Below are 26,686 nucleotides of genomic sequence, written 5' to 3' on the forward strand. Positions count from 1 at the left end.
AATATTTTTACAGTAAAAGGTAATAATTACACAAATCTGCTCATTGAAGAACATACTATTTTTGATTGTGCTGCCTGCACCTTGGAGCTGGCTTTTTATGCCTCTGTACCAGGGAGGGAAAGCCAGCCCACAGAGTGATGTTACTCTTAAATCCATGCAGCATGAAGCCTTCCACACCTCTTGACCTAGATCTGTTTTCCTCCCTTTCTTGTCCACTGCCTCCCCCATGTTTTTCCCCCCTGTGCATCTGTATCTCTCCCGCTCTGATTCTTCCAATGCCCAGTAATATATCAACATCCAGATTCTTCCCCTTCCTTTTTCCAGCCTTTCCCCCCCACCAACCAGATATGTCAATTTTATTGAAACAAACATGTCTGCTTTACTAACTTGTTCTGGAAGGCTCTTATGTATGGTTAGTGTTTCTCAGAAAACTTAGGAGTGGGCTATTCACTGATCAACAACCACAAAATTATCATGTGTGGAAACTTCTGTGTTTTGGTGCTTGACTGTCGTATAGCTCTTGATTAACTTTTTTCCATTGGGTTAGCCGTCCTCAACAGATTGCTGTCCTGCCCGTCGAGCTGGAGTATACCCTGCATTCTGACACAGCACTGCTTGTCTCCACATGCCTGTGGATGGGCTTGGGTGGCTTTCCCAGGTGACACACCTGTCACCTCTTAGTCACCTAGAATCAAAATAATACAACTCTAATCACACTGAGGCTGTGAGGCTTTATTTTAGGAGGGGTGACACTCCAAAATGCAACTAGAGTTTCTACATTTTCACGTTTATGTTACTTGTACTTCAAGATACCAATGGTTGGACAGTGGCTTCCAGAATCACTCCTTTCATTACGCTCCCTGAGAACCATATGCAAATACCAGCCATCTTACACTGTCATTTGTCTTCTCTGCAGGAAGGAGAGCTCCGTAACACAAGAGAGACCGCATCCATCTTTGTATCTGCAGTGCCCTGGAGAGTATCCAGCACATAGTGGGTACTCATTAAAAAACTCTTGAATGAATTAGGTGTCATTGAGGTGTCCAAAAAAAAAACCCAAAAACAAAAGGAAAAAGAAATACGTCCATCAGACAACAGGGAAATTCTCCTTAAAAAGTAATTCCCAAACTGGTGTTTCCCTCTTTATGTATCTGAAATATTTCATAAAATTTTAAACTAGCCTTTTCAGCATAAAAATCCAAGTCTGGAGCCTTTGCCTGAACATAGAACAAAAAGTTAAAAATTAAAAGTATGAGTTCAACTAGTAATTTATCTTTAGGAGCTGTTACTGAACGTGAGTTTCTAAGGTGTCTCTCCTGGTGTTGCTTCTAGAGTACAGTAACTAAATAGAGTTCTCAAGAACTTCACTCTACTGTTCATCATTACAAAACCAGCACCGACCCATGTCCTTGCACACAGTGAGTGCTCAGTAAATAACAAATGAATATATTTGATTGAGGGGAGAAATTCACAGCAAGTCTCAGATGAACTCAGAGTTGCTCAGATTTTCAGTAATTACTGCTAACTCAGTGCCTGTCTCTGTGGGGCACCCCAAAACAAGAAAAACCTAAGAGCTCATAGTTTTAGTTCCCATACAGCTGGTTGATAATTCTCTGTGTTCCCACAATCCTTTGAACATACCTCTACTACAACATTGTCCACACACTACTGTAGACCCCTGCCTACCTATTTCTCTCCCCAGAAACACCCTGAACTTCTTAAGACCCTGGTCTTACTCATCTCGGTGTCCCTATGCTGAACTCATGGTAGTAGGTTCTCAGAAAATCCTTACTGAGGATTAAATAACAAGGACATAAATGACCTTTCCTAAGTAACATGTATTTGAATATATAGTTTGCATTTGGATAAGAGTCTATGCCTTTCTAAGTGTTTTCAGAGTTTCAAATGATAGGTATTGGGTAAGTCCTGAAAGAAAGTAGATCGGTTTTCATGCCTCTCTTAAATACTTGGCAAGGTGTCAGTTTAGTTATCAAGCCCATTCCTGCTCTGAGAATCACCGCCCCCACCGCACCCTAGCCCATGGATCCCCTGCAGACATAGTGGGGACAGGAGCTTCCCTTGCTGAGTGGACTGGCAGTGGATACCTGACCCAAAATGGGCCAGTATCATTTTCCCTTGGAAAAGTGGGATTTAGAACACTAGGAAGTCTGGACTGGTTGCTTGAACCAGGAATATATAAACTTAGGAAATGCAGAGCAACCATGTGCCTCAAGAGACAGAGAAGGCAGTCTGCAGAGAGAAATGAAGGCACATGCTCGGAGATGAAAAACCAGATGGCCTGTGAGAGACAGACACACACATCCAAACTGGCTGCCTAGTTTTTGCTATATTTAGTCCTCAGTTACTAACCTTCCTGAGGCCAGATTATTCAACTTTTTCTTGGGTTCCATGGGATGTGCCTCTTTTTTTTTTTTTTTAAAACCAATAAATTTCCTATTTGGGCTTAAGGAAATTTAAAACAGGTATCTGCTTTTGCAACTAAAAGAGAACATTAATACACTCTCTGATTTATGGAAAGAATTCTCATTACTTTTTGTTGTTGTTGTACTTCCATTACCTTTTAGTCATACCCCCACATTATCCCAGAATACATGTTAATCAGGAAATTATTTAGATGAGAAATTCCTGATAGATAAGATGCCATTGGAGGATAAGTGAGTGACATATTTGCTTTTCAAGTTTCTTGATACCCTGAGTCACAAAAACAAAACAAATGAATAGATGCTTATTTACAGAGGGGGGTTGGACAAATATCAGACCTTTTTTGAAGTACAAAATCAGATTAGAGAGGTTTTGAAGAACCAATACATTTGGCAGCTTCCCAAGGCATCTATTTTTGAAGATTCTTTCCAAAACTATGTAAGAATGGCTTTTGTCATAAGCCTTAGCTGGGTTTCAGACTAGCCAAAACTGCCAACTGTAAGAGACTAAATAAAAAAGCATGTGTGCCTAGAGCAAGCCAGACCCTGCTGTTGGCCGGCCATAAACAATGAAAGTAAGATAAAAGATTTTGCTCTTCAGAAACAGTTCCAAATGTGTTTAGAGTTTTGTGTACCATATTCATTCAACCCTGGCATGCCGCACCCTGAATTTAGTCCTCGCTTAAAATAATCATTTTGAAAACATGCATGGAAAATAGGGAACTGGGAACTGCTAAAATCATCATTTGGTTCCGGAAAATTTTTTCTGAAGAAAATCTTCGGGCTTTTTCCTAGAATGTTACGAAAACGTTAACTTCTAATGATTACTGCCAACATATTTCTAATCATTCTAGGAAAAGAAAACAGCAACAAATAAGTTCCCAGCTCTTTGCACAGTCAACACTCTGGACCTTGGAGAAGCTTGCATGTAATTTGACTGCAACTACTTTCCTTTTTTAGTTAATTGTGTTAAATGTGCCTCATAACTCCTAATCCCGGTGGGGCTGTCATTTAGAAGGGGCTGGGGGGAAGCTGTTTTAATTCTGGCTTTTGTTTCAGCCACTAAATGTAATACCACATGATTGTTGACCCAACAGTAATCCAGTTAAAAAACAGTCTTCAGAGTTACTGCATCATCAAAATTAACCCTGATTACATCAAATTATGTTGAAAACAGACCACAGCTGTTTGCCCTGTTGAAGCAACTGCTTGAGAGCTCATCCAGAAGATCTATCTGGGTGTCAGGAAGATACATTTTGTTTTTGATCTTTGTTTCTCGTCACAAATGTACGAGGGAAACACTATGTTCTTCCCAGGGTGCTTGGTGGGAGTTGAAAACTTTGTGATCCTCCAGAATCCAAAATCTTCTTAATTCCAAAGTAGAAGAAAAGCAGATCTTTTAAGGTTTCAGTTTTCTATAGAAAGGATGTCAGAAGAAGGAAATGTAAATCTATTAAGTATTGCTCTTGTCAGCAGGAAAGAAATGGAACTTAACTACAGAGAAGGATGGCGGGGCCTCCTCTGGTAGGCTGCGTGCAGTCATATGCTAGGGATGGCTCATACCAACCCATGAGCGCAGACGGTGGTGAAAAATTTTGCAAGCTGGTTGCTAAAAAATAGCATTATTAAAATTAAATAATTTTAAATGGAAAGTAACAAGAATCGGAGAAGATGGGAGACAGATTGGAACTCTCATACATTGCTGGTAGTGCAAAATGGTGTAACCACTGTGGGAAACAGTTCAACCATTCCTTAAAAAGTTAAACACACGGGTGCCTGGCTGGCTCAGTCCGTAGAGCATGTGACTTTTGATCCCGGGGCCATGGGTTTGAGGCCCACGTTGGGTGTAGAGATTACTTTAAAAAAAAAAAAATTAAGCACAGAGTCACCCTATGATCCAGCAATTTGACTCCTAGGTATATACCCAAGAGCAGTGAAGATGTAGGTTCACACAAAAACTTGTACACATATGAATGTTCACAGCAACATTCATAGTAGCCAAAAAGTGGAAACAACTGAAATATCCATCAACTGAAGAATGAATAAATAAAATGTGATACATCCAGTCAAGGAAATATTAATATTTGTAATATTGCAATATTTGCAATAAAAAGAACTGATGTATGCTACAACATGAATGGACCTTGAAAATGTTATAGAAAGTGAAAGAAGTCAGACACAAGAGGCCATGGATTCCAATTATATGAAATGTCCAGAATTGGCAAATCCATAGAGACAAAGTAGATTAGTGGCTGCCGGGGGTTCAGATTAGGGGAATGAAGAGTGGCTGCTAATGGATATGGAATTTCTTTTGGGGGTAATAAAAAATGGTCTAAAATTAGATAGCAATAACGGTTACATAACTCCGTGAAATACTAAAAACTGAGCTGCACACTTTAAAAGGGTGACTTTTATGTCATATGAATGATACATTAATAAGTTAACTCATAAACTTACAGTTAAATCAATTATATGAAAAACAAAGGGAATAAGTAACCAGAACTATCAGTTACTAATTCACTACATTTTCCTGTTATCTCTGCTCTATTTTGGAAGTACTAAATAAAGATATATTACGAGCATCCCTTAACTGTATTCATGAACATAAAGTCTATAGCTTGAAATTGGTCAGGAAGGTGGGGAGGGTATAGTATTAGCACCACAAAAATTGTCGTATACTACAAATCAAGGCTACGTCCACTACAACCACCAGTGAGCCAGGTTTTAAACACTTACCAGCACAACACTGGTTGTATGGATCAGATAACCATTGTGGGTACCTCTGGTAGAAATAAAATGAGATGGTCTCCTGTGGCCTTTGGATCCCCAACAAAAATACTAGCAAATCTGCAAAGCCACTATACATGCATTCATTGCAGAAGAAAATGACATTTCTGGTCAGCTGTTAGAAACTCAACTTGGACTCAGGAGACCTATGTTCTCCTGTTTTGCTAGTATTGTGTGTGGGTACAAGGGGCTAAGTGATAGAGCACCTGTAGTACTGTCACAATGAGGCCAGATATCAGACAAACCACAAATGATTTAATTCTTAGCCCCAGAGAGGAGAGTATCTGGGGAGTCTGCACAACAGTGTCGGGTTTGGAAACCAAAAGTTAACACAGTTACTTCTCTGGAGCCTGGAGATAGGAGTCAAAAGGTCTAAGGAGCCGTTGTTTTAGAAACTACCCCAGGATTTCAACCACCTGTGAACATGAAACTGCATAGGATTACCTCCACCTGCTCAGCCCCTTCCATGAGACCAGTCACTGTGGATTTAAACACTCTAGCTGCTTATAAGTACCTTCACAGATCCTGTTCTCTGGTGTGGATGGATCAGAGACTTCTGGATGCTTCAGGAGTCCACAGCTCCCAGTTGTCATCCATTAAGGGTTGTTTTTTTTTTTTCATTCTCATGACATTTAGGAGCATTGATTATGTGCCTGGCACCATGCAGAGAGGCTTTAGGGATACCACAAACGAGGACGACCCAGCCCTGCTCAGGTATTTACAGTACAGTGTGATAACCTAATTTATATATGTGCAATGTGAATTCAAGAAAAACATGAACAACTGTGCTGAGGTGTGGGGATGGTGAGTTTTAAGGAAAGGGGTCTTGACATATGTTCAAGATCCAATCCAAGGTAGAAGTTCTCTGAAGGAAGTAAGAGGCCATCATGCAAAGTATGGTTTGGAATACCAGGGCACTTTCTCAGGGACTTGACAAGTCTTCGTTCCTGGGAGAATATGATAAATCCACAGCATGGTCTCTGAATACAGTGAGGTACCACCCTCACCAGTGTCTGCAGAAATGTCCCAGAACCCTTACTGCCCCAAAGCAATTAGCACAAGTTCTAATTTTTCACAAAAGAGAAATTGGGAAATGGGACTTGCTCCAACTTTTCCCATAAGAAAGTTTATTTCCAGAATATCTAACACTGGGTGTAATGTCAAGTAACTCTCAGACTTTTAGCAGCTGCAGACAGGGAGGAAACCACACTATTAGGTCTTCAGCCACACCCCAAGCCCACTTTCAGATCTCTGTCCCATCCAGATGCCAGAAATTGATTTGAGTAGCTCACAGTAATTAGATGGAACTAAGTGAGCTCAAAGCATCCGGGGTTAAAGTGGCACACACCTCAACATTCATGAGAGTCCAGTGTCCTGAAAGTCACCAGCTGAGGTGGCTCAGCTGGCCACAATGACCTTAGCAAGCAGCACTCAGCTCTGAAATTAACCTGTCAACTAAATTGAAGGGGAGAAAAGGCTAGGCTAGGACACAAACATCCATCCCCACCCCCGGTCCAATCACTGACGTCAAGCTTGGCGTGGGTGGTATTAATCATGCCAGCCTGGTGTGCAGTTGAGGACAGCTCTCCTTCCAGCCCTTCCAACCCGTTCCTGGGACCGTTCCATCAGCCATGCACCTGCCGCTGGCCACAAACCCTCAACTCGCAGACAGGCACGGATGCAGGCTGTTGCTGACGACACTCAAAGCCAGAGTGCACCCTTTAGAACCCAGGCTTGGGTGGGGGAGGGGCGGGAGCAAACCCTTGTGCCCATGCTTTCTTCCCAGGTGTGCAGTTCTCTAATCTCTGCAATGCTTCCTCCAGAGAAGCTCTCACCATGAGATGGTCATTTCCTGAGGATTTAATGAGAATATAGGATTAATGACCCAAAGCACTCTTTGCAGCCGGTCATTAATTCCCCCCAGGAAATACCCATGGTCTTTAATCAAAATTGCCTAAATTATAGACTAGTGATGCGTGTCCTCACAGGTTTGGGGGCTGTGGGGGGCGGGGGCTGTCATCCTTACTGGTTCCAATAGATGGCGCCTATCTTCATGTAAATAAACCACTCCTAATTCATTTCTCACTTCTCACCAGCGAAAACCAGAGGGCATTAACAACAACAAAAAACAGCACGCAGTGGAGAGGACTTAGTGAAGGCCCAGACAGGAACGTTCTGTTCAAGGGCTGTCCCCAGGCCTGGCACACATCTCAGGCTCAGAAGACTGAGGCACACCAGGGTGCAGCCAGAGACCTTAGCAACAGTCCAGCCTCCTGTGTGCAGCCTGAGCTGGGTGCTGGCAGCTAAGTAATGAGAAAGGTGGGGTGAGGCACCGAGCACCAAGAAGAGGCCCTTTCTGTAGGCTTTGGGGGAAGGAATGGGATGTTCAGAGAAGACTTCTTGAAGCTGATACAGGTTTCCCAGACTATCCACAAGTTTGCTTTATGCCCCTTCACTTTTACGAAAGACCTACATTACTGCTTGTTTTGCTCACCAACAGAATTTTCACCTTTTGGTGATGGTAATTGCTTCTTCACTTTACCCCATTTCAGCTTACCAAAAGGTTTCATGGGAACACACCCCTCTTGGATTGCAGGGGTAGGGGGAAACCTGTACTCTGTAACTGTTGTATTTCAAGGCCCCTCCTTTCATTGCCCACAAAACACCAAACTTTTCTTTTTCCACATGGAATTGTAAATAATGGGGAGGAAAGAGTCTTTTGCAAAACAATTTAAGAGCTTCTGGCAGAATGCAGCCCAACGCCCAACTAACCATTGCTGAATCTGCTGCCAGTCTGTCTTGAATCATACACCTATCAAAGGATATGTATCAGAAGACTACTCTTCTAGGGAAAGATGAGGCATATGTATGCCTGACTTGCATCATATACCTTCAGCTGCAGACAATCCATGCAGATCTCTCAGACTGCAATCCCTGAGACTTGGCACTATGACTCAGATGTGAATGAAGTCAGAAAGATTGCTTTATTTTGGTTGGGAGTCGCCGCCTCCTGATCGATTTGGCAGGCTTGAGTATTTTGATATTTGTCTCAGGGTTCCAAGGTACTAAAGCCAGAGGTTAAAATGGGCATAATTCTAGTGGCGGCCCTTAAATGTGGCATAAGGATCGCTCAATCAGAAAGCTAAGGCAGCTCCGATCCCAGCTGTAGCCTGATAGTTCTGGCTCTACATTCAATCCAGCAGGATAGTGAAATGAGGGGTGCAGGGGAGCTGACTTCTACCTCTCATGATGCTTAGAAAAGCTGGCAGATAGTAAAGGATTTGCTTTTACAAATTGATTAAAGTGAGTGAACTTTCTCCAACCCAGGTATAAAACCAGAACGATGTCCAACAGCTTGAAACAATTAGCTTCACTGAACAGAAACTGGAAAATGGACAAAATAGCCTTAGTCCAACGTGGTGTGGAGAGTGTGAGATGCTGTGTCTCCTACTTATCTGCCCATAGCACACTTCTCTGTGGATAAAATGGATTACGACCCACTTGGCTCTCCATTGTACAGGCTTTGGCACTTTAGGCTATCTGTAAAATGGGAATAATACCGCTCGCCCAATTTGTAGATTTGTGAAGACAAGTAAGTAAACAAGGAATGTAAAAGCGCCCAGCACGTATTAGTCTGTTTTCATCTTCGCTTTCCCGCCAAGGGGGTGCGAGAGTTAATGAAACTCTTGCTGGGAAGCGGATCACTTATTTCAGCCAGAACCTGACCCACTGAAACCTGAAACTCAGAGTGCATAGGAAACGCGAGCAGCCCTCGGGTCCCTTCCTGACGACCCTCTGTGAAAAATCGATTCTCGATCGAGGGCGCGCAGACCCTTCCCTTCACCCCACCCCCGTTCCCACCAGGGGCGCGGCCGCATCCCCGGATTGCTGTTGAAGCTTGAGGGCGGAAAGCAAGACCCGGGGGCGCGGCTGGAGGCCGGCCGCCGGCCTCGGCGTCTGCTCAAACCTCGGGCTGCCCGGGTCCCTAGAGGCAAGGCGGTGTTTGCGTCTTTGAAGGCGGCCCGCCGGGGGGCGCGGCGGGCTGTGGGCGTGGCGAGCGCGCGCCGCCCTTTTTCCTGCTGTGGCGCCCCCACCGCGGCCCGGCTGGGAGTGCGCGCGGGCGCGCGCGGGGAGAGCGGGAGCGCGCGAGGCAGCCGGGCCCGCGCCGCGCCGCCTCGTCCTCGCCCCGCGGCCGCTGGCCGCCCCGGCCCCTCCCCTCCCCCGTGAGCTGCGCACCGCCGGCCGGCTGACCCAGCGGCCCGCGTCCGCGCCCTTGTCAGCCCGACCCCGCGGCGGGCTCCAGGCGGCCGGCAGCATGAGCGGCGGCGGCGACGTGGTGTGCACCGGCTGGCTGAGGAAATCGCCTCCCGAGAAGAAGTTGAGGCGCTATGTGAGTGCGGGCGACGAGCGGGTGCGGCCGCCGAGGGCGCGGGTGGAGGGCGCCCCGCGGCCTGCCCAGGGGCTGGGGGCTCCAGGAGGGGCGTCGCCGACGGAGAGGGCGGGCCCTGGGGGCCCCGGGGGGCGAGGAGCGGCCCGCGCTCCCCGCGACTCCGGGCTGTGTGGGGCACCTGCACACCTGTCACAGGTGCGCGGCCGAGGGGCGGAGCGGGCGGGCAGGTTGAGGCTGCGGCTCCTTCTTCGCCGGGCGGGCGCGGCGGCAGCGCCTCCCCAGCCAGCTTCCCTGTAAACTAAATACGGTATCGAAGTTTGTATTGATTGTTTTGGAGACCGAGAGAGTTGATTCCCGGGGCTGGGGGACCATAGTAACCCCGAGCGGCTTCAGCCTGCAGGGCTGCGGGAGTGGGCGGGAAAGGGGGGCGCAGGCTGCGGGGCGGCTCGGTCCGGCCCCCACAAAGGGCGAGGCTCCTCACACCCTTTCCCCCTTCCCTTTCTCTGCCCGCCCCTCCCGGTGACCGCCTGCTTCCTTCCAGTCCACAGCCTCTGCATCACGGGCAGCGTCAGCGGCATGTGCAGCTCTTGTATTAAGTGACTCATTTGTTTGTCCCCCTTCATTCCGTATGTCTCTCACAGACATCCCCCCACCCCACCCCACGATGGTGACATTGCAGTTTGGTCTGGTATAACTGGCCGGGATTTTGTGTCGTCCTTGGTGTCTGGGGTCGGGAGAAATCAAGGTTCTCAGTTGCCAGGTGGTGCTGACCGACGGTGTTTACCGAAATCGCTGGGACAGCTTCTCCCTTCCAAGTGAGAAACTGGCAACATCGAGCGAGGGGAAGGTGGGATACAGTCTGGTGCCGCCTGGTGAAGAGGTCTGGCTAACCGCCCCTCTCGTCCCCCCCCCCCCAACCCCGCCCCATCCAGTGCCTTGCCTGGTGGGGTCAAAGTACACGATGGTAGTAATTACAATCAACTCTGGGCTGTTTGCAGGCGTTTGGAAATGGAAGTAAGGTCGGTATAAGGTGTCAAGGTCTCTCTTCTGTTCCGTTTTCACTTCCTTTGAAATGCCCTTGTTAAACTGACTCCTGGTGCTGGCCTCTCTGGGATCATTCCCACAGCATGAAAGTGAGCTGTTGCCTTCCAGCTGCAGTGCATCAAGGGAACTCCGAACAGACCCTGCCCTCTGTCAGCTGCACCAGTGGCTGTCCATGGGGGGAGAGGCAGAAGCTTAGCAGAGTTTCCTGTCTTGGCTCCCCAGATCAGAACTGAGGGACTTCTGGCCTCTGGATTGAGGAAGTGACATTCTGTTTTTCAAAGGAAATGTTGTTGGGGAGTGCAAGTGTGTGTGTGTATGTAAATGAAAGCAGGCTCTTATTTAAATCACTTGCTGGGAAGACTAACAGTGACTTTTCAAAGTGGACCTAGATTTAAAATACAGTAAAGATGAGGCAATGGAGGGTTCATCTCCGTTCTTACGTTTGTTTTTCAGGGATGTCCAAGGAGCCAAAGCATTATAACTGCTAAGAAAGAAACGTTCCCCCTTTTCAGAGTTGTATCAGCTCATTAGGAAAGGTGAATTTTTATATTAGGTTAAGGATGAGTAATTTGCTATGGATGTTTTTATAATTATAAAAAACAAAACAAAAAGTTTTTGGCCCCAAAGAGCTTAAGAAAGCTATCAGTCGAAGTGTAATAACATACCAGCTAGTGGAATAGAGTATCCAGTGACAAATGTGACTCTTAATTTTCGAATTAGAGCACTACCCTAAAGATCCTTGAAACTTTGCTTTTGATACAATTTGCAAACAGTTTGACGCCATATCTCTATTTGATGACTACTTCAACTCTATCACCCAGACTCTCTTTACGACCCATTTCTTTGGTATTTTTGTTCCCAAGCAACTTTAGCTCAAAAACAAGTTTGGAGGCTTTGGGGTCAAGCAACTTTTTCACCCACTTGAAGTACTTGACATCCTACAGTCCTATGATGACCTCACCCGCTTTCCCACTTCCTTGCAGCTCCAGCCCATGGACATCTGATCAAACTACTAACAACTTCTCTTGGGCTTGGGTGTAATGTGTTCCGTTGATATGACTGGAACTGAGTGTGAGCTCAGTTCTCTTAGTTGAAACTGGGCTGAGTTGTCTAACCCCAAGCTCTTGGGGTTAGAGTCTGCCTTTGTATCTTTTCTTTTTGGGCGTTGAGAATTTCTGCACCTTGCTTTAAGTTAAAACTTTGCCAGTTCCCTGTGTTCATTAGAGACCCAAATTCATTAGAATCAAACTAGGAAACAAGTTATTTCCCAGCCTCGTTACTAAACACACACCCCAAAATAGCTGCTTATTCTGGTATATACAATAGTCATGTGGTATCATGGATTGTTAAGTCTCCATTTTAAGAATATATCACATATCTGAGATCAAGGGAAAAGAAGTTCATGAAATAGATTGCAACTATTTACAATGAATTTTTAAAAACCTCTCTCTAATTTGAAGAGGTGGTAGGTTGAGGGAGGAAAAAACAACTTGAAGCCATAGCAAATGTTAGCAGAGATTAGGTTTAGGGATGTTTTTGTCAGCCTTTTCTAATTTATTATTCATAAGAAGATGTAAAGATCTATTCAGTATTGCTGTGCACTTTGGGGGAATTACAAAAAGTGACCTCTGGAAAATGGTGAGTATTGCCTCTGGACCATCATCATATGGTTGCAGTGGGAGGCTAGCGGGAGGAACAGCCCTCCCATCATGCTGTAGTGTGCATGTGTATGAGTGTGTGTGCATATACATGCACACACATATATAAGGCAGAAGCCAGATTTTCTTGAGGAAAAACATTTTATGACCTACACTGCTCTGTAATTTTCTATTGATTTCACTGGGGTAAAAGAGAGAAACTATGGACAGCCGCACTGCCCTCTAGTGGCTAATTTGGAGAAAATTGTGTAGTGATTCTAATGAACAACTGCTTTGAGGAAAGTAATTGTTTATTTTATTAAGTCAACTTGCTTATTAAATATCTGTATCTCTGGATTTGATGCTTGGAATAAAAATGAAGCCATCCTGTCAGTCTTAGCAGATGACCTTGCCTTCTCCACCAAGAACATTGAAGCTATCAGAGGGTAGCTGTCTGCACATACTGCAACCAGATTTCCAAATTTACCTGCATCTGCATGATTCCTTTCCTTTTTCCTACTTCTTAGAGTAGATGAGGTGCCCCTTTTAACTGAGCAATCCTGCTACCTGTGCTTTGGATCATATCCCATCCTATCTGTTCAAGTCATTATTACCCTTTCTGTTATGGATATTCTGTGTCTTCCCCTCTCTACCTATTTCTATCCATTAACATGTAAACACACTTCCTTTTAACAAAATCCTCCCTCAGTATCACATCCTTTCCTTCTCACTGTGCTTTCTGCTTTTCTTTAGAGCTAAGCTTCTTCATGGTTGTTTATACTGTTTCCATTTCTCCTCCCTTCTTGTCAGTTGGTTCCAGTCTGAAACCTACTTTGTCATTTCACAAAAGCTGTTCTCTGAAAGGTGCCAGTGATACCCAGGTCACAGAATTCAGAGGTCTGTTTTTTCACTTCTCATTTTAATTTCTTCACTGCTTAGTCACAGTAGACCACTCACTCTTTCTTGAAGCACCTTATTCTTAAGTGATATGATAAATGCCTGACTTTTCTACCTTGTGGGTTTTTTTTGTTTGTTTGTTTGTTTGTTTTGTTTTTTGGCTACTATGTGTCTCTTTTGCTAAATTGACCCTTGTTACCCAATCCTTAAAGTTTGAAGCTCATGTATGGTCACAGTGGCTACGGTCTAGGCTCTTTTCTCCTCAGATATCTTGTCCATCCTCCTGGCTTGAATTATCATTGCATGCTGGTTGTTACCAAGTTATCCATCCCAGAGTTGTGTTCTCAACTCCAGACCTGCATATACGGTTGTTAACTGGACGTCTCTACTCGAATGTCTCCCAGTCATCACAAACTCACCACACCCAAAACTAAACTCTCATTCTTCATCCCATATCTGCTCAATAAATGGTGCCACTGACCACCCACTTGCTCAAATGTGAAACCGGAATCAGCCTTGACTCCCTGTCACCCACTATTCCACATCTAATCGTTCACCAAATCCACTAGTGCTATCATCTTAATATAGTTTTCTCTACACTTCTCCCTCCCCACTGCCATGACTCTTAATATTGTCATTTTAATAGCTGTCTGTTGATGGCTTACTTTGTGGCAAGCACTGTGCTTAGACCATTGATCTTTTAATTTAATCATTTTAGCCCTATGAGAAAGGAATGTGACTTGTCCAACATCACCTGGCTTTGTCCCAAAGCCTAAGCTTTTGTTGTTGTTGTTGTTGTTAATTAAACTTTTACTCTGAGGTAATCATAGGTACACATCTATTTGTAAAGATAGTAAAAAGAGATATGTGTACTCTTTACTCACTTTCTCCTAATGGTAACATTTAGCAAAACTATAGTGCAATATCACCATCAGGATATTGATAATGATAGACTCAAGATACAGGACATTTCCGTCACCACGTGATCCCTCATGTTGCCCTTTTATAGTCCCGTCCACTACCAAGGCATTCCCACCACATCCTTAGCCTGTGACAACCACTAATCTGTTCTCCATTTTTATGTTTTATTATTTCAAGAGTCTTATATAAATGAATTTGTAAGTTTGTAACTTTGAGGGATTGGCTTTTTTCACTCAGCATAATTCTCTGGAGATTCATCCAAGTGGCTGTATATATCACTAGTTCATTCTTTTTAACGCCCGATAGTATCCCATGGTATACATGTACCATAATTCATTTCTCAAACTGTTCACTTACTGGTTTTAATTTACACTTTCTTATGGTAGATGATATTGAACATCTTTTCAGATGAATATTTATCATCTGTATGTCCTCTTTGGTCAAATGTCTTCCTTTAAGTCTTTTGTCCGTTTTCTGTAAGAATTGTTTGGTTTTTGGTTTTTGGTTTGTTTGCTTTTTTAAGTTTTTATTTAAGTAATCTCTATTCCCCCTGTGGGGCTTGAACTCAGGACCCGGAGGTCAAGAGTTGCATGCTCCTCCGATTGAGCCAGCCAGGTGCCCCTGTAGTGTTATTTTTCTTACGGTTGAGTTTTGAGAGTACTTTATATGCTCAAGATACTAGTCCTTGTCAAATAATGTGGCTTGCAAATATTTCCTCCCAGTCTATAACTCGTCTTTTCACCCACTTCACCGGGCGTTAGGAGAGCTAAAGTTTTTAGTTTGGATGAGATCCAGTTTATCAATTTTTCCTTCTATGAGTTGTACTTTTTTTTTGCTCAAGTCTAAGAACTCTTTGCTGAGCTAAAGCTGCAGAGCTTTTCTTCTTTTCCCTAAACATTTTTTAGTTTTAAGTCCATGATCTGTTTTTTAGTTAGTTTTGTATGAGATTTGAAACTTAGAGATTTTTTTGGTGTTGTGTTTTTGGCAATGGACACCCAGTTGCCCCTGCACCTTTTGTTGACAAGGCCATGCTTCCTTTATTGAATTGCTTTTGCATCTTGGTCGTAAATCACTTGGGCATATTTGTGTGGGTCTATTTTCTATTCTGCTCCATAGTTCTGCCAATACCATATAGTCTTGATAACTATAGCTATATGAGAAGTCTTAAAATCTGGTAGACTGATTTCTCCATTTTATTCCTGATCAGATTAATCTTAATTTTTTTTTAAGGTAAATTTGAAAAGTCAGCCTATCATTAGAAAATTTGAATAATACTAAAATACAAATAAAAGTTACCTGTAATCCCATTAGTCTTGAATTTTTCTTTAAATTTGTCTTTTCAACACAGAATGTGAGTGTGACAAATATATTAGTTTAATAATTTATCAAGCAGCCATTATATGCCAAGCATTCAAGTTCTGGGACTATGCAGAAGAAGAAAAGGCTTCCTGAAGAGGTGGCCGTGACTAGAAGTAAGCCAAAAGAAGAAAGTCTTCCAGACACTGAGACCACAGACAGTGGCGGCCAGCAGCAAAGAACTGCAGAGTGTGTGCAGGGACACTAAAGAGAGTTTGGTGTTGCTGGACCATCTACAGGGTGATGCAGATAGTGGCCTATGAGGCTGAAGAGGTAGACAAGAAAGAACCTGTGGGTTGGAGAACAAGGGAGAGGTATAAATAACCAACAGGTACATGAAAAGGTGCTCAACATTGTTAATCATCGGGGAAATGCAAATCAAAACCACAATGAGATATCACCTCACACCTATCAGAATGACTATAATTAAAAAGAAAACAGTATGGAACCTCCTCAAAAAATTAAAAATAGAAGTATCATATCCAACAATGCCATTTCTGGGTATATATCCAAAGGAAATGAAAACAGGATGTTAAAGAGACATCTGCACTCCATGGTCATTATAGCATTATTCACAATAGCAAAGATATGGAAACAACCTAAGCATCCTTCAGTGGATAAATAGATAAAGAAGATGTGTCTGTTGTGTGTGCGTGTATGTATACACACACAAGAATATTATTCATCCATGAGAAGGAAGGAAATCCTGCCATTTGCAACAATATGGATGGACCTTGAGGGCATTATGCTAAGTGAAATAAGTCAGAGAAATACTGTATGATCTCACTTATATGTGGAATCTAAAACAGCTGAGCTCATAGAAATAGTAGAATGGTTGTCACTGGAGATTAAGAGCATGGGGGAAGTGAAGAGATATTAGTCAAAGGGTACAAACTTCCAATTAAAAGTGAATTAAGTTATGGGGCGCCTGGGTGGCTCAGTCGGTTAAGCGTCCGACTTCAGCTCAGGTCATGACCTCACAGTCTGTGAGTTCGAGCCCCACGTTGGGCTCCGCGCTGACAGCTCGGAGCCTGGAGCCTGCTTCCGATTCTGTGTCTCCCTCTCTCTCCGCCCCTCCCCTGCTCACACTCTGTCTCTGTCTCTCTCTCTCAAAAATAAATAAACATAAAAAAAAAAAATTAAAAAAAAAAAGAATTAAGTTCTAAAGATCTAATGCACAGCATTGTGATTGTACTTAAAATACCATGTCGTAGGGGCGCCTGGGTGGCGCAGTCGGTTAAGCGTCCGACTTCAGCCAGGTCATGATCTCGCGGTCCGTGGGTTCGAGCCCCGCGTCGGGCTCTGGGCTGATGGCTCAGAGCCTGGAGCCTGTTTCTGATTCTGTGTCTCCCTCTCTCTCTGCCCCTCCCCCGTTCATGCTCTGTCTCTCTCTGTCCCAAAAATAAATAAACGTTGAAAAAAAAAATTAAAAAAAAAAAAAATACCATGTCGTATACTCAAAAGTTGCTAAGAGAGTGGATGTTAAATGTTCCCATCAGAAAAAAGAAATGGTAATTGTGTGATGTGATAGAGGTGTTCGCTCATGCTGTGGTGGTATGTCATAGTGCGATATACAAGTGTGTCGAGCGAATGTTATACCCCTTAAACTTACACATGTCAATTAGGCCTCACTCAAGCAAAGATAAAAAGAAGAAGGAGAAGGAGAACAACAACAACAAGGGAATAGGAGGTCTTCAGAAATAAGCAAATCTAAGATTTGTTCATCCTAAGAAGCCAGAGCTTTATTACAACAGACTCTTTGAGTGTTTAAGTGAAATTTCTGTCTGGTCCACATTCCTGGGACAGATAACCAGGCAGACATTCCTTTAGCGGCTTTCTGTTCTGTGGTCCTAATCAGTGGATTGATTCTGTGATAGTGTTTAACATCAAAGAGACTGCTCTAACCCAGGGCCAGTCTCTGAGCTTCTTGTTACTAGCATTGGATCACAGTTCCTCATTTGGAATCAGCCACATGCCTATCAACAGATGAAGGAATAAATAAAATGTATTTTATATAAATATATACCATGGAATATGATTCAGCTCAAAAGGAAGGAAGTTCTGACACATGAACATTCTACAACATGGATAAATCTTAGTGACATTATGTTAAGTAAAATAAACCGATCTTGAAAGGCTACAAGCTATATGATTCCGCTTATATGAAGCACCAAGGAGTCAGATTCATAGAGAGGGAAGGTAGAATGGTGGTTTCAGGGAGAGGAGAATGGGGAGCTATTGTTTGATGAGTACAGAGTTTCAGTTTTGTAAGATGAAAGCAGTTCTGGGGATGTGTGCTGCTGATGATAGCACAACACTGTGACTACTTCATGCCAGTGAACCGTGCACACTTAAAAATAGTTAAGATAAATGTTATGATACGTGCATTTTAGCACAATTTCAAAAGAACACAACTCATTAGTGAAGGGTTAGTACGTGGCCCAGCTAATACTTCTCATCCAAGGGAAAAGACAGGATAGAATCCCTATAGCCCTGAATGCGTATGGAATGTCCTTTCAGGGATATCTGAGGACCAGAGGCAGTAAAATTGTACAAAGCAGGAATGCACGAATGCACGCCTGCTGCTTTGCTTAATGAAACAACTTTGATGTTGCTTTCTATTTCTCATTGGCCTTTCTCAAGCAGGAAGGGAATAATGGAATATGGTAACCTCAAGCTTATAGGAAATGCTGAGAAATAAAGGTTCCCGAGCAGGCTATTGCCTTCATCCAGTTAATGTTGACAAGCATTTATAGAGTATGTTTTGTGTCCTTTGTCTTCCCAAAGGAATAAATCAATTCTCAACACTGGCTTCAAGGAACCAGCAGTCTAGGGAGACCAGAAGTGTACATGTGAAACAGAGCAATGCCCTTGTATAGAGATATATGGTCCAGGTAGCAAGGATGTTCATGAAGGCAAGAGCTCTGGGCATGGAAAAAGATGGCAGGGCTTCCTGGAGTAGGAGTTGTGGATGTGAGTCAGACTCGAAACATCGGGGCCTAGGGATGAGCTCTGGGTGTTGTATGGAAACCAATTTGACAATAAACTTCATATATTGAAAAAAAAAAAAAAAAAAAAAGAAACATCGGGGCCTAAGAAGGAGCATAGCAGTTAAAATGGGAAAGGGGCAGTGCACATGGGGTGGGGGGGAGGCAGTGAAATTCCATCCACAGTGGAGTCTTTAGTGGAAATCAGTGGTTTGAATAGTAAATAGCCGTGGGGATAGTCCGTGAAAGACCTTGGGTGATAGAATGACATTTATTAATTAAGCACATCACTCTAACTCAGTGGGTCTCTGCCTCTCAGATAGCCACTCCTTCAATGGGAAATGTCAGTCGTATGTTGACATTGTTTGTATTCAGAAGATCTCTTTGTATTTCAAGGGCCTTTGGGTCCCTAAGCAAATGACTTGATTCTCTGAGCCTATATCCTTGTCTATGAATCTGGTGTACTGTTTCTTCACAGGGTCTGAGAATTTATTAGGATAACAAGTGAAAACAATCTTAGTACAGTGTCTAGCCCAGAGTTGGTATTGAATAATGGAGGATGTGGCAGGAGGGGCTGGTGTCGATTTGCAATTGTTAACCCTCTCATAGGAACTCCGAACGTGAACATGAGGGTCTTCACGTCCTTTTCAAATTTGGGCCAGACCTGAATTTTATATAATATCAGAATGTAAGTGGAACCCCCAAGCTAGATATTCTGTCAACTCTAGGGAGTTAATCCTTTCCTGAAAGGAACATCTCACGGCTCTCCTGATCTCAGAGAAGGGAAGCAGAGCCACACGGTTATTTTATTTGCCTGAAGCTGTCACTTGGACCAGTCCCCGGGGAACGAGTGTGTGCTAGGGGATGTAAGATCAATGTGTGAGATTCTGGAGCCCGATTTCAAAAATGTTGGAAAAACTTCCCAGTAAGTGGTAAACCCTTTAAGCTCAGGTGTCTCCTTACCCTCCAGGAACCCCTGAAGTGAGCCCTCTTCTTGGCTTGTTTTTATGGTGTTGTTTCATAACCCTGCATTCTCGCATCAGGCTTGTATCAGTCTCCTTTTGCTAGATTACGAGCACACTACCTGATGATATAAGCTTCCCACTTAGAGCTAGATGAAGCCTTGTCCAGTACCAGCTACAAGGAAGGCAAAGTTGCCGTCATTTATTCTTAACAGCTACCTCCCCTGCCCCCCAGCTTTAAACTTGTTTCTTTTTGTTCATTGGCCAGTTGTGAAAAATAAGAGAGTGAGTTCCATAGTACCCTTCAAAGCAGTTAATTAGGGTATTTTTAGTATCATTATGAGCTCACTTATTTAGATACATTTGATATGTTTGAATCTTTTCAAGTTGTTTTACATTTTAAAAGATTTTACTTTTAAGTAACCTTTGTACCCAACTTGGGGCTGGAACTCACAACCCTGAATCAAGAGTTTTGTGCTCCACCAGCTGAGCCCGGCACCCCTCTTGGTTATTCTTATTGATGTGCATGTTGTACAATCTTTAGCCAGTGACTGAAGATATTTAGGTTGGCTTCTCAATCCCTTTGACATGATCTTACTAAGTATTCGATGGTTTGTTATCTGGTGCGACAAGATGTTTCAGGTTTGTTTTGTACATTGCCTGATCCAGACCTGAGATTAGCCAGTTCCTCAAAGAATCCTTTTCTTTCAGTAAAAATGTTATCCGGAAACTCACACGGGCGTTAAGGGGCTCTTATTGCTTGCTGGGTTGGTCATACGTATAATTTTACATGGTTATAAGCAACATGAACTGTCACTTGTATTCTGCTTCCCCTGCCCCCACAAGCTACCACTGTGAATATTTTCACTTCTACATAGTATTTTTCCCATTTTTAGTGATGAAAAATTTCAGTCATACACAAAAATAAAGAAAATGGTCTCATGACCACCAATTCATAGTTTGAAATACTATCAAGGTTTTATCATATTTGTTTTATCTATCCCTTTTACTCTTTCTTTACTGGAATATTTTAAAGCAAATCCTGGGCACGTGCATAATAAGTCTTAAAAAAATATGCAAGTGAATATACCATATCTTATATACACATGTCCTCTGGTTAGACATCTGTGTTACTTCCAGTTAATTCACTGTTATATGCTGTACAGACCTGTTATAGAGGTGGAATTTCTGAGAATTTCATCCCAGCTGATGAGCCACCGCATTTGGGTATCATACACTATCACTGCAACTCACTTGGAAGATTTTCTTGGACTGGCCATCAGTGTGTCTTTCCTTAGCCTGCTTTGGAAGAATGTTCTGGTTGGAGCTCTGCTGGCTTGCAAAAGCAAGGAAAAGTGTTAAGTTTTATATATAGTAGACAGGCTGATATCCTTGGGAGGATTATAGGAATGAGTCTGTTGCTTTGATCTTTTGATACAGTTTTCTAGAGGAAAGAAAAAATGGATAGGTGTGTATACCGTATACTTCTTTGGATACCAGCAGAGGCTACAATGTGTTGAGTTTAATGCCCTTTAGAAATCTTGCAGGGATGCCTGGGTGGCTCAGTCAGTTAAGCATCTGACTTGGACTCAGGTAATGATCTTGCGATTTGTGAGTTTGAGCCCTGTGTCGTGCTCTGTACTTGCTGACAGCTCAGAGCCTGGAGCCTGCTTCAGATTCTGTGTCTTCCTCTCTCTCTGACCCTCCTCTGCTCATGCTCTTGCTCTCTCTCTCTGTCTCTCTGTCTCTCTCTCAAAAAATGAATAAACATTAAAAAAAAATTTTTAAGTCTTGCAGAAATTACTGTCAATAACAAATGGTAAGAGTGTACAAAGTACATAGTATTCTCCTCCTAGTTTATAATCTTGCTGGGGAACATGCCTGAATTAGTATGTCAGGCAGTACAAATGGCAAAGACAAGTGCTGCAGGAGCCGAGGAGAGATGGCTCTCGTGTGGTCAGTGAGTTCAGTTTCACAGGACCTATGTTTGTATTTTACTTGCTGGGTAATCTGCCATTTCACATTTCTATGCTTATTTCCTGATACATTCTTGGGACTCATTTCACGTGTCACCTTGTGGCCGCCTTTGATCCTGCCCTCCCCATCAGAAGCCAGCCTCTTCCTGGCTCTTGTGTTGTTATTTATGCCCTAGTACCAGTGACTGTTGGTTTAGCTTCTGGAGAGCACCGCATTCTTAGTTCACCCTTGTAGCCCTGGTACCTAAAGCACAATAAGTTACTGGTTGTGGTAGATAGAGCATGCGACCCCTGATCTTAGGGTTGTGAGTTCAAGCCCCATGTTCGGTGTGGAGCCTACTTAAAAAAATAATGAGTTATTGGTTGACGAGTACTTCCTGTGCTTTTAGGTTTTGAATAAATATTACTTTAGGATTGGTTATGTTTCTTTGGAGACAAAAGAGCTTGAGCTGAAGTGGATTGAAGGTGCAATTTTTTTTAGCAACAAGTTTTGAGAACTTTCATAGGATAGGCTATTAAAAATTTATTTTTTGTAATACTTAAACTTCACTCATAGTCAACTTACTGCAAACACAGGATTACAAAAAACAAATAGCGATATGAATAAGGAGTGCCCGTAATACCCCTACGATGGTGTAAACATTTTTTTAGTGTTTCCCAGTCTGTTTTTTTTCTATATTTGTATGTGCTTTGTACATTTACAAAGAATAAGACCGTATCACCTCTTGTGTGCTGCAAGTTAATACACTGAAAATATTTCCCTGTGTTACAAAATAGTCTTCTATCTAAGGCATGGCTTTTAATGGCTGCTTCAGCAAAGTAACATAACCCAACACTTCTCAAGTGTGTGGCGTATAAAGACACTTTAAACATCTTTACAGATTTTTGGTGTTGAATTAAATGATCTTTATTATTATGTCACGAAAGTGTCTATAAACAAAAACTGAGATACGAAGGTATACTTACTAGCTCTTCTACAATTACAAAACCAAAGTAGATTAACAAAGCTTCAGAACCAATATACTTCGCATTAACAATAGTGGGTATTTTGCTGAAATTAAATTGCTCCTTGAGATGTGAATATGGCCCTTCCTCCTCTGGAGCCTGTCTGTTCTGTGCCCCATTCTCTCTCATCTCATTTCTGTGTTTGAACTACAGTGAAACTTTGGTCTGTTTAGGAAACCGTTTGGCTTTTAATTGGTATGACCACATTTATATACCATCACCTCTGTCTTTTCTCATTAGTCATTAGTGTATGAAAATTAAAAAGCATAATACTTGATATTAATAGGATTATGAATGCAAATGCTGGTAATCAAATAGCAGCATTCTCTGGTAAGATGATCATTCAAATGATCTAGATTATGTTTATATATTTTAAGATCACCCTTAAGGTGAAATCTTGAAAACTGTTTGAAATGGATTTGCACATCCCTGGTAATATGCCGCTGGGCCCTATATTGAAAAATCCTGGTGTGCTGTAAAAGGCGTGTCCTCTGGGATTAGTCCTGGGTTAGAAGCCAAATTGAGCCTCCCACATGCTTTGCAGTCTTGAGCAAATTTCTTTGTTTCAGAGCTCTGATTCCCTAATTTGTGAAGTGGAGATAATGGTAACTTTAACCAGTTAATTGAATAATTTTAACTCAGAGGGGTGTAAACATGAATGCTTATCTTTGTCCAGTCAGAACTCCCAATCGTGCTTTATCAAGATCTTCTCTACGGGACAGATCACTTGGCAGAGGCCACAGCCTTCTGGTCACTCTGGGTTATTGAAAGTCTACCATTTTAAAATTTCAGTATAGCCAATCGAAAGCTTTTCCTACTCCTATTACTGCCCAGACTTGTGGTTCTGAAGATATGAAGTGGAAGAAGGTAGATACTGTTTATTTTTATACTCCTCTTCTCCGTTCCTCCCTTTGGAGAGTATAGGGATGGGGGAGGGATGGTCTGGGATACTTCTGCTCTGCCTGTTCTGGGCTCTGCCTCTTCTAGGCTCCAGTTCTGGTGTGTAGGGATGGGCAAGAGGGAAAGGGACAGGGATAAGTGTCTCTCTCTCTTTTTTAAGTTTATTTAGAGAGAGAGAGAGAGAGAGAGAGAGAGAGCGAGCGAGCAGGGGAGGGGCAGAGACAGAATCCCAAGCAGGTTATGTGTGTCAGCCCCAACTCAGGGCTCAAACCCACGTACCATGAGATCACGACCTGAGCCGAAATCAGGAGTTGGGTGCTTAACCACCTCAGCCACCCAGGCACCCCTTAAATGGCTGTCGTTGGGTCCTCCTTGATGGCATTTACTGTTACCTGACCAGCACTGCCTGTGTGTGTGTGCTCTCTACATTTATGAGTTCTTGAGAGGGTAGGTTCTCTAGACCTGGAGAAGAAACTGGTGTTAAGTTCTTTCAGCCTCTGTCAGGCCAGTCCCTCCCTTTATTGTACCCCACAGCTGGGCCCCACTTGCTCATTTGACAGCCCTCTTGGGTGGGGATTTGATAAGAGAACTCAAGGCCAACAATTCCCATGGGACTGCTTGACCCAGGGGACTCACATCCATGCCAAACAGTGGGGGAATAGCATTGGTGCCCCTTCTCACTCCATTTCCCTTTTCCCTGTCCAGAATGGCACAGGGCAGATCTGTAAGTTAACTGCCTGAGCAGATAATCACTAGGCATTATAATTTTTAAAAATTCTTGCCCCAAGCCTTTTTTTTTTTTTTTTTTGGCACCTCTAATCTGTGTAATGGATTCTCTTAGAAGAACGCTCCGTTCTTCTAAGAGAGAGTACTGTAGAGAGAGTACCACCCCAAAACACAGCACTACCTGCTAGGGCATGGTTTCCCCTCCTCCTCTCTACTCTTCCTTTGTGTAGTGTGGAGGGGAGAGAGGGCAGTGCAGAGGCACAGGTGATGGTTTTATTAGCAGGTGTCATACTATAGCTTCTTACCAAATTCTTGAAATAGTCCAGCCCCAGTTATAGACTGCTGTCTTTACCTTGTGGGAAATTTACCTCCTCTCTAATCTTAGCTGTGCATTCTCTTTGCTACTTTTGGGAGCAGTGGGAAAAGCCTCAGTCAACATTCACTTCTATGACTGCCTTATAGATTGCTGTAGTATTAAATATGATAATGCCAGGCACATGGTGAGCACTCTGTAAATGGTAACTGTTACACTTAATGCAGCACCAAATTTATTTGACGCTAACGTTTGGCATTTAGGTAGTTTATTATTTTTTGCTATTCTAAATAATGCTGTGATGATCTTTGTAGCAAAGATTTGTATTCTTAAGATAATTCCTATAAACGGAATTTCTAATTCAAAGAGTGCAGTTATTTACAAGTTTTTGATACATTGTATCAGACTGCCTCTCAGAAAGGAGAAAGTTTTAGTTTCCCTGATTTTCCTCTGACACACATGGTAAATTTTTGAAAATACTTCACAATTTGACAGGTAAAAAAGTAGTTCCTTCTTCTAACTTTGATTTCTTTGCTACCAGTTTGAATGCATTTTCACATATAATGGACTCATATTTTATAAAGAGTTGCATCTTCAAATGATAGGTACCTTCTGACATAAATGGTTGCTATAATTGGGAAGGACGACTGTGAGTGGCTTTGGTTGTGGTAAAAAGGGAACTTGGAATGACCTGAACAGGGAATTTCCCACAGTAGGGAGGGAAAAGATTGACCAGACCTGACCAGACTTCTCTTACTTAGCCATTCCCTTCCTAGACCTGTTTAGCTCTGATTCCATAGTTTCCGCCCCCAGGCAGCCTTCTGATCTTAATTTGGAAAGGCCTACCTAAGATGTCACCTACCTCGTGCCACTTCCTGATTTACTTCTGATAGAGATTGTCTTCCCACATCATCTCATTATGCCTCCTTACAGCTCTTGTGACATTGCTATGTGACTGTGTTTTTAGATCTCTCCCCTTAATTATGTGCGCTCCTCAAAGGCAGTCGTTTTTCTTTTTTAACCTAGAGTTTGGCACATAGGCACTCAAGCAGGAGATAAGGCGATGAATAGGAATCTTCCTTGCTCTTGGTAACTCACAGTTTATCAAGGAAAATAGACATCTGAACTTACTAAATATCATGGAGAATATTCTGCTACACTAGAAGTTGAGCAGCGTGTTGCAGTGAAAGGAGGGGTACGACGATTGATTCCACTTGGAGTGGAGCAGTATGAGGGAGGGCTCAGGGAATGTGACAGTTGAGGAAGGCTTTGAAGAACGAGTAGGAGTTCATCAAACAGATGGGCAAAGAACCTTTCAAGTAATGAGAACAACCTAACTAAGGATGCAAGCATGTGAATGTTGAGGGAAAGTGTTTGGATGGGGAAAGGATTAAGAATGAGGTCCAAGTGGCCCACTCTGTTCTCCCTAGGGACCCCAGTGTTGTTACCTTTACTCACCATGATCTCTTTGCTTTGCCTGGAATTTCTTCTCTCTCCCCTGAATCCTTGGACCCTATCAATCATTCTACAAAGCTACTGAGTACCTTTTGTTTACCATGCCAAGGGAAAGAGGCAAAATTGATTTCATGGACAGCTCTGAATGGCATCATGGGAATGTCAGCCCCATACTGAGAATATAGACAAGAGAATGATGTCTTACCAAATTCTTTTTGGACGACCCAGATTATAGCTTTTTTTTTTTTTTTTTAATGTTTATTTATTTTTGAGAGAGAGACAGAGTCCGAGGAGGAGAGGGGCAGAGAGAGAGGGAGACATAGAATCTGAAGCAGGCTCTAGGCTCCAAGCTGTCAGCACAGAGCCCCATGCGGGGCTCGAACTCACAAACCATGAGATCATGACCTGAGCCGAAGTCAGACGCTTAGCTGACTGAGACACCCAGGCACCCCCTTCATGGCCTCTTTTAATGGCCCAGGCTTAGAAGTTACACAGTGTTACTTTTGTCATACTCCAGTGATTGAAGGAGTCACAAGCCCACTCAGATTCACAGAGAGGTAATAACATAGACTCACAGCCTCTTGGTAGATAGAACATCAAAGAATTTGTGGCCGGACGCCTGGGTGGCTCAGTTGGTTGAGCATCTGACTTGGACTCAGGTCATGATCTTGCAATTTATGAGTTCAAGCCCTGAGTTGGGCTCTGTGCTGACAGCTCACAACCTGGAGCCTGCTTCAGATTCTGTGTCTTCCTCTCTCTCTCTGCCCCTCCCTTACTTGCTGTCTGTCTTTGTGTCTCTCAAAAATAAATAAACATTAAACAAATTTTTATTAAAAATTTTTATTAATTTTTTTAATTTTTAAATTTTTTAATAAAAATTTTTAATAAA

General features: G+C 42.9%; 2 protein-coding genes across 4 annotated transcripts in view; both read left to right on the top strand.

The window, feature by feature from the left end:
* NARS2 (asparaginyl-tRNA synthetase 2, mitochondrial) overlaps window positions 1-2,499 on the top strand; it is a 135,069-nt gene extending 132,570 nt beyond the window's left edge. For both annotated transcript variants that reach the window (XM_045483847.1, XM_045483844.1), the window contains one exon: window positions 917-2,499. The gene's annotated coding sequence lies outside the window, so the exon portion shown is untranslated. The remainder of the gene's footprint in view (window positions 1-916) is intronic.
* A 6,831-nt stretch (window positions 2,500-9,330) lies between these two features.
* The window catches only part of GAB2 (GRB2 associated binding protein 2), a 189,801-nt gene continuing 172,445 nt past the window's right edge, over window positions 9,331-26,686 (top strand). The window contains exon 1 of one of the 2 annotated variants that reach the window (XM_045483856.1): window positions 9,331-9,618. In XM_045483856.1, coding sequence (XP_045339812.1) covers window positions 9,544-9,618 — 75 coding nt within the window. In that variant the 5' untranslated portion in view covers window positions 9,331-9,543. The remainder of the gene's footprint in view (window positions 9,619-26,686) is intronic. The other variant, XM_045483855.1, reaches the window with a different exon arrangement.

Source organism: Leopardus geoffroyi, chromosome D1, assembly GCF_018350155.1.
Source record: "Leopardus geoffroyi isolate Oge1 chromosome D1, O.geoffroyi_Oge1_pat1.0, whole genome shotgun sequence".
NCBI classification, from domain to species: domain Eukaryota; kingdom Metazoa; phylum Chordata; class Mammalia; order Carnivora; family Felidae; genus Leopardus; species Leopardus geoffroyi.